Source organism: Fukomys damarensis, unplaced genomic scaffold (assembly GCF_012274545.1).
Source record: "Fukomys damarensis isolate Sample0158 unplaced genomic scaffold, DMR_v1.0_HiC HiC_scaffold_23, whole genome shotgun sequence".
Classification (NCBI taxonomy): domain Eukaryota; kingdom Metazoa; phylum Chordata; class Mammalia; order Rodentia; family Bathyergidae; genus Fukomys; species Fukomys damarensis.
In genome coordinates this window covers 1,386,670-1,394,820 of record NW_022900935.1, presented here as the reverse complement: position 1 = coordinate 1,394,820, position 8,151 = coordinate 1,386,670, and the positions used below count along the sequence as shown (strand labels likewise).

General features: G+C 59.0%; 1 protein-coding gene across 1 annotated transcript in view; it reads right to left on the bottom strand.

Moving 5' to 3' along the window:
- Positions 1 to 2,673: 2,673 nt before the first annotated feature.
- Positions 2,674 to 8,151, bottom strand: part of Fblim1 (filamin binding LIM protein 1) — a 16,754-nt gene continuing 11,276 nt past the window's right edge. Inside the window, exons 3-6 of the mRNA XM_010614165.3 lie at positions 6,390 to 6,559; positions 5,731 to 5,909; positions 5,132 to 5,249; positions 2,674 to 3,108 (exon numbers count right to left, since the gene is read on the bottom strand). Coding sequence (XP_010612467.1) covers positions 2,995 to 3,108; positions 5,132 to 5,249; positions 5,731 to 5,909; positions 6,390 to 6,559 — 581 coding nt within the window. The 3' untranslated portion in view covers positions 2,674 to 2,994. The remainder of the gene's footprint in view (positions 3,109 to 5,131; positions 5,250 to 5,730; positions 5,910 to 6,389; positions 6,560 to 8,151) is intronic.

Below are 8,151 nucleotides of genomic sequence, written 5' to 3'. Positions count from 1 at the left end.
CTCCGACGTCCCCGGGGTGCGGCCGCCCCATGACCTGCCCAGCTGAGGCTCTGTCCCCGGGAGCCCCCTGCTCCCTCTCCCCCGACCCCTGGGTGAGCTCCCCGTGCACGTCCCCAAGGCTCCCCGCCTGGTAGTGAGTGCGAATTTCTGTTCATACTTGTCACCCCACCACTCAGGAGGCTGAGGCAGGAGGATCACCTGGGCCTCCGGCCAGCCTGGACTACATAGCAAGATCCTGCTTCCAAAGAAAACAAGAAGCAAGCTGGGACACCAGGAACCACAACCCGAAGTTACATTTTATTAGAGAAAAGCCAAGCCAAACCAGACTCCCTAAGAGACAAGCGGCCGCTGAGAGTAGGGAGCTGGCCTGGTCCTCCCAGCCACCAGACAGTCGCTCTGCGACAGTAGGACTCGAGTCAAGGTCCAAAGCAACACGACGCCGAAGACGTCCTAGCCCCACCCACCGGCCAGCCGCAGGAATCCCGCTGTCCCACCTCAGCTATGGAGGCTCACAGGCTGAGCTGGCCCTGAATGGCGCCCAGAGCAAGCCTTTCCTGAAGCCCTCCCCAAGCCCCTGGATCTCTGCCAGGGGCGCCCCGGGGTCATGTGCTGCCGCGGGGCCTCCCATCCAGCGGCAGGCAGAATAAACCCAGCTTTGCAGGCTGAGGCAGCTCTGACCACCACCAGCTGACCTCCAGCACTGCAGACTCGGGAGCCAGCCAGCTATGTGGAGGCTCTGAGCCCAAGGGGCCGACAGCCACAGGCCCTTCCTGCCCAGTGGCTCGCCCCAGGGAAGGTGGGCGCTGGTGGTCTGTGTCCTGCGCACCCAGGAGGTGGCCACGCTGAGCTCCAGGTTTGGGAGGAGGTGTGGGCCCTCTGGGACACTCAGGGCATGGCGTGAAGATGCACAACACACTTTCACTTTGTTTTGTTTTCTAGACAGGGTCTTGTTGTGTATTCCAGGCTGGCCTCAAACTCAGAGATCCTCCTGCCTCAGCCTCCCCAGTGTTGGGATCACAGGTGTGGGCCACCCCGCCCGGCTCCACACCACACACCCGGCAGGATGACTGGGGAGCTGGCATCGCCTATGCGAGGTCACAGATGGCACTGAAGGCCTTCGGGTTGGTACGAATTTATTTGCAGTGTAAGAACATGGCTCAGCAGGAGGACGGACAGGACAAGAGACGGCCACAGTCAGGGGAAGCGGCGCAGGCGCAGCAGCCCGGACACCGCTCTCAGCAGGGGCGGGTGTGTGTGTGTGTGTGTGTGAGCTCCAGCCCAGGCGCTGAGGACTCTGGGAAAGGTTCTGGAGCCAGAGACCTGGGCTTGGGCAAGAGTGTGAGGCTGGCTGCTGGGACGCCCCCAGGGACAAAAGCACGTGTTGCTCGATTTGTTCTGCACAATGACTCAGAATTTATGAAACAACAAAAGTGATTATCCCTTAAAAAGTAAGCTGGGCTGGTGGCACATGGCTGTACTCCCAGCACTGAGGGAGGCTGAGGCAGGAGGTTCCCTCCCAGCCTGGGCAACTCAGCAAGGCCCTGTTTCAAAATTTTGAAAAATGTTATTTATTTATTTATTTATTGTATTTTTTGAGACAGGGTCTCACTATGTAGTTGAGACTGACCTGGAACTGACTATGTAGCCCAAACTGGTCTCAAACTGACAGTGATCCTCCTGCCTCAGCCTCCCGAGTGCTGGGATGACAGGCGGGCACCACCACACCCAGTTAATTGAAAAATGTTTTTACAGTTTGGGATGGAACTCAGGGTGAGGTTCCATTCCTTATGTTGCAAGGGAAAAAAAAAATGAGTTGGGGGAGCTTCTGGACGAGGCCTTTGGCAGCCGTAGTAAGGGGACAGCCCAGGCCAGGGCCAGAGTGGGGCTTGGGGACACAGGCCCTGGTGCATCCTGGAGGCCCGCGTGTTGGGGGCGCACAGTCCCAGTCAGGGGAGCAGGACGCCCAGGCCCTGTCCGGTCCCTAGGGTCTGCTGAGGCCGGGCTCGCTGCGGCAGAGGACACAGCAAGGCCATGGCTGTCTTTGGACCCTGCACCCTGCCCAGGTCCAGCCGCACCCCAGTGTGACACAGCCGAGGGGGCTCCAAAACGTGCCCCGAGGCACCAGGTGACATCCTCGCACATTTACCAGGCCAGGGGAGATGTGCTACCCAGACCCACGAGAGGAACCCTAGGGAAGAAAGCTCCCAGCCAAATCCAGGGAGGCTGCTTCCCGTTAGGGAAACCTCGAAAGTTTCAAAACCATTTTTCTTTTGGTACCAGGGAGTGAACCCAGGGACCTATGACCTCAACCATTTATTGGTTGTTTTTTTTGAAAAAGGGTCTCACTATGTAGCCAGGCTGGCCTTGAACTCCTAGTGATCCTCCTGCCTCAGCCTCCCAAGTGCTTTGATTACAGATATGCACCACCATGCCCAGCCTGACTTTAAAAAAAAATTTATTTGGGGGTGTGTTTCAGACAGGGTCTCACGATGTAGCTGAGACTGACCTGGAACTTACTATGTAGCCCAGGCTGGTCTCGAACTCACAGCGATCCTCCTGCCTCAGCCTCCCGAGTGCTGGGATGACAGGCGTGCGCCACCACGTCCAGCCCAGCCTCACTCTTTAAGACAGGGTCTTGCTAAGTCACTAAGTTACCAAGGCTGGGCTTGATGTTGCCATCCTCCTGCCTCAGCCTCCCACCACTGGGATTATAAGTCTGTGTCACCAGGCCCAGCTACAAAAAGCACTCTTGCAGCAGCCTTGGAGCTGTCCTTCTGACAGCTCAGCCCTGTGCGTGCAGCTGGCCCAGCACCCCTGGGCGGGGGAGCCCCACACCCCAAACGGTCGGTGTGTGGAACTGACAGCGAGAGCCTCGTGGTGCCCACGGAAGGAGCTCAAAGTCGGGGTCCTGGGGACCTGTACCTCCTCCGCACCGAGGAGGCCGGCAGGAAAGCGTGCGAGCGGGTCTGGGAGGGAAACTGAGTCAGCGGGGTCTCAGCAGCAGCCGGCGGCACTGCGTCTCACGTGGCACGGCTTGCAGAAGAGGCGGTCGTCCAGCGGGTAGCAGCCCTGCTCGGTGGGCTCCACGGACAGGAGGACACTGCAGTCCTGGGGGACAGGGGCGCCCGGTCACCCCGGCGGCCAGGAGCCCAAGCCACACCCCCACTTCACGGGCGGCCGGCTCGGGCCTGGGACAGGGCTGGTTCCGGGCTGAGCTGAGGGCTTGGTCTGGCTTTGTGCTATTGGGGATTAAACTGAGGGCCTTCGCATCTTTATTCTCAGACAAGGTCTGGCTAAGTTGCCCGGGCTGGGCTCAAACTTGTGACCTTCCTGCCCGGCGGCCAGGAGCCCAAGCCACACCCCCACTTCACGGGCGGCCGGCTCGGGCCTGGGACAGGGCTGGTTCCGGGCTGAGCTGAGGGCTTGGTCTGGCTTTGTGCTATTGGGGATTAAACTGAGGGCCTTCGCATCTTTATTCTCAGACAAGGTCTGGCTAAGTTGCCCGGGCTGGGCTCAAACTTGTGACCTTCCTGCCTCAGCCTCCCAGGCCCAGGCTCGCAGGCGTGGACCGCCCAGTTTGGGGGCTCCCAAGGCTGAGCCGCTTTGACATTACTGTCTCCAGCGTTTCAAGTCAGCAAAGGGTTTCGGAAGGAGGGGAGGACTTGGGGTCACGACTTCACTGCTTTGCACCCCTACACGCTGGATAAGCAGTGGGACTGATTCCTGTCGGGAGACCGGGTCAGGGCACAGCGAGCACGGGGCCCCGTCCCCACAGAGGCGACTCGGGCCCCAGGCGGCCACCCTGCCAGGCGTGGAGCAGTGCGCCCTCGTGTGGCCACTCTCTGCAACCCCACCCGAGTCGCAAAGAAAACCCTGAATCCCAGGATCTGTGCCTGGCATTCACAGCAGCCACCGGCTTGGCCTCTCCCGAGTTAGAATCGGGTGGAAAGAACACATCACCCACAGCCAGGTCTCAGAGTCTGTGAAGGAGCTGCCAGACGTGGCCCAGACAAATGTGGCTCAGAAGCACTTATTTTGGAAGACAGGGCCTTACTATGAGGGTCCAGGCTGGCCTTGAACTCCCTGGGCTCTTGGCGATCCTGCTGCCTCAGCCTCCCAGATACTGGGATTCCAGGTAGGCAACACCACGCCCAGTTTCCAGTCCTGACTTCTGAAACAGCACTGTCAGCCTGAGCTGCGGGTTCTATGGCAGCCTCAGGCAGGCAGGGGACAGGCAGGGGCTTGCTGGCACCCAGGCCGGGCTCAGAACGCCAGTCACTGCCCCGACTTCCTGGGGTGTGGCGGGGATGACAGCCCTGGGCTCCCCCACTGTCTTTCAAGATGCACTATCAGGAGCCTGAGCTCTGACCTGCAGGACAGCTGGGCACCAGGCGGTTTCTCACCTTCCTGGGTCCCTGACGGTCCGTGAACACCCTCCGGCTCTAGTCTGTCCACACAGACAGCACAGAGCTTCCAATAACCCATGGGCTGAGAGTCGCTGGGACTTCCTGTCTGGGGACACCTGGCGGCGCACACCTGTAACCCCAGCACTCAGGAGGCTGAGGCAGGAGGGTCGCCCCGAGTTCGAGGCCGGCCTGGGCTGCACAATGCGATGAACAAACAGAGCGGAGAAGGAGGGGCTTTAAAGTGTGAAACTTCTGACTTGGCTCGTGCTGACTCCCAGCGCCTCTCTGCAACCTGAGCAGCCTCCGGGGCTCAGCCTGGTCCCCTGCGGCCCAGCGTGGCTCCCTGGCCTTCCCTGCCACTGCTCACCGCGGCCTCCTTCGCCCGAAGCCCCTCACGGAGTTCCTTCCCAGCTCCCGGAGGGGACCCCTTCCCCTCTGTGGTCACAGCGGCCCCGTGTGTCCCTGGGTTCTGCCTGCTCAGCACCCCAGCCCCACAGCTCCCTGCACGGGTCCCCACTCTGTCCCCCGGGGTCCTAAGTCAGGAGAACATGAAAAACATAAACCCGGCTTTCTGTGCGCAGGCACCGAAGGGCTCCGACGGCAGTCCTCCTGCCTCAGCCTCCCACAGGCCATGGGGAAGGCACTTCAGCCCAGCCCGGGGCGCCCTCGGGTCCTAGGCCGGGAGGGCTGAGCGGGACGCAGGTGCGGGTCCCGGCCGCGCTCACCTCACATCGGTAGCAGTTCTCGTGGAAGTTCCGCCCCATGCACTCGATTTTGAAGGCGTCCTTCCCGTCCCGGGGCACAATGGGCTTCTCGCAGACGCTGCACACGGGGGCGAATTTCCTGCAGCGAAGGGAACCGCAGAAGTCAGCTGAGGGCTGGGGCTCCCCTCCCGGGTCCCTGCCGCTGCCCCGGATGCCCAGGAGGAGGGAGTGTGACGGCGTGCAGTGAAGATGTGAGCTCGCTGGGCAGCTCTTCCTGCTGCTGTCACCCGGCCTCACTTTTATCCTTCTCTGCAGTACTTGGGCTTGAGCCCATGGCCTCTGCGCTGAGCGCTGTCCCCGATCCTCTGTCCTGTGTTTTTTGGCAGGGCATCACTAAGCTGTCGATTAACCCAGACTGGGCTGGAACCTTCGGTCCCCCCGCCTCAGCCTCCCCGCGTGCTGCGACTACAGCCGTGACCCCGGGCCCAGCTCGGAAGCAAAGCTTTAACGCTCACTCGCCGGGGGACTTGGGGTCTTGGGTGCTGTGTGCCCCAGTCTCCACGTGTAATAAACTGGATCCCTTAACGGGGCCTGGGCGCCTGGGCGTGAGGGACCTGTACCTGTAGAAGTCGTCCAGGCAGTACACCTGGTCCTGGCCGTCCAGGGCGAAGCTCTCGGCGCCGATGCGCCGGGCACAGCTCACACAGGTGAAGCAGGCTGGGTGGAAGGCCTGGCCCAGGGCCCTGATGATGTTGTCCCAGACCACCGCACCACACCGGCCACACTTCTCCAGGGTGTCCTGGGCAGAGGGCGCGGCCTCAGAGCCACGATCAGGACCCTATCTACCTATTTTTGGTTTGCTTGTTCATTTTTAGATTTTTGAGACAGGGTCTCACTGTGTAGTTCAACTTGGCCTTGAACTCACTGTGTAGCCCAGGCTGGACTCAAAAGAGAGGTGATCCTCCTGCCTCAGCCTCCCAGAGTGCTGGGATTCCAAGTGGCTAAACCTCTCAGCCAAGCCCTTCCCTTTCCTTCCTTTCTTTCTTTTTGGTTTTTTGAGACGGGGTCTCACTGTGTAGCTGAGACTGACCTGGAACTCACTATGTAGCCCAGGCTGGTCTCGAACTCACAGGGATCCTCCTGCCTCAGCCTCCCAAGTGCTGGGATGACAGGCGTGCATCACCACGCACGGCTAAGCGCTTCCCTTTCTGAGTCAGGTTCCTCCCAGGAGGCTGTGGGAGTGGAGCACCTGACACCTCCGAAGTGCCTAGCTCAGTACCTGGTAGCAGGGCTCACAGAGGGGCCGCCCGTCCTTCTGGTAGAAGCTCTGCCCAGCCAGCTGGCGGCGGCAGGTGCGGCAGGTGAAGCACTGGGCGTGGTATTGCTTCTTCATGGCCTCCACGGCCAGCTCCCGGGGGGACACAGTCTTGTGGCAGAAGGCACAGATGTCTGGGGTAGGGGGACACAGCCTGTCAGCAGCCCAGCCTGGAGGACTGGACCCAATCCCACACCAACCCAGAAGGAGCCCTGAATACTTCTGGGCTGTGGCCTCAGGGAGCCCCACCTGACCCAGGGCTTTTTGTTTGTTTGTTTGTTTGTTTGTTTTTTTGAGACAGGGCCTCACTAATTCGGGCTGGCTCTAAATTCATTAGGTAGCTATTGTGACTTTCTCCTCGGTAACCTGCCCTGCTTTCTCCAGGGTGTGTTTTTTTATTGCTTTTTCTTCTTTTACTTGGCCCAAGGTCTCTCTGCAGAGCCAGTTTCTCCCTCACTCTTCACTTTTACTTTATTGATTAAACTTAGCCACTGCTTAAAAAAAACAAAATTAAACTCACTATGTAGCCCAGGCTGGCCTTGAACTCAGGAAACCCTCCTGCCTCGGCCTCCCTGAGTGCTGTGACTGTAGATGTGCAGCACTATACCTGGCTACTGTTCTTAGTACTGGGGATTGAACTTGGGACCTTGTGCTTGTGAAGCAGGCGACGGAACCACTGAGCTAAATCCTCAGCCCTACACCTGACTATAACCTCAGAGAAATCCTTTCGAACTGTGACATCAAAGTCCAGAAGCCAGAGAAGGAAGAGCTGGTATAACTGACTACGTAAAAAGCAGATTTTCTTGCCTATTGTGATAGGGAATATGTGTAATCCTACACGCTGGGAGGCTGAGGCAGATAGATCATAAAATCAAGTTCTACCTGGGTAACTTAGTGACACCTGTTTCAACATCTTACAAAAGGGCTGACTAGGAGCTGGGGATTTAGCTCAGCGGTTCCGCTGCCTGCCTGCCAAATGCAAGGTCCTGAGTTCGATTCCCGGTACCAAAAAAAAAAAAAAGAAAAGAGCAAGGAGCCCCATCCACTCTGATTCAGGGGGACTTTCTCCAGGACACGGCACAGAAACACAGCACACGAGACAGCACATTCACTGCCACGGTGAAGCATCCCAAGTCCAAACACCCGAAATCCGTGACGCTCTAAAACCCAAAATGTTTTGCGCACCAACAAGGCCACACGAGCAGGAAATCCCACCCCAGAATGCACACAGCAGGTCGCAGTGGAAACAGGAGCGCACCAGTGCCCCGGAAAAATCCCCGACAAGGCGTGTTTTACGATCACAGCAAAAGGTGTGTGAATCAATATTTAAACAATTTTACTTATATAGAAAGAGCAGGTTAAATCCGGTGGCGTACACCTATAACCCCAGTCCTCTGGAGGCCGAGGCAGGAGGATTTAAAAGTTCAAACCCAGCCTGACCAACTTAGTAAGCCCCTGCTGCAAAATAAAAAGCCTTGGGGATGTTGCTCAGTGAGAAGTCCCCATGTTCAGTCTCCAGCGCCCAAAACGAAGAGAAAGCAGCGAATAAACATGGGGTTGCAGCGCCCGGGTCCACCCATCGCTGTGCAGTGGCCACTGAGCAGGGTCAGTACCTGCGGTCACCTCGCTGTCGGGGATGCCCAGGGGCTCTTCCGGGGGAGGCGGCAGCTCCTCCTCCTCCGCGGGCTCGGCCGGGGCCTGCGGGCGCAGAGTGGGCAGAAGTCAC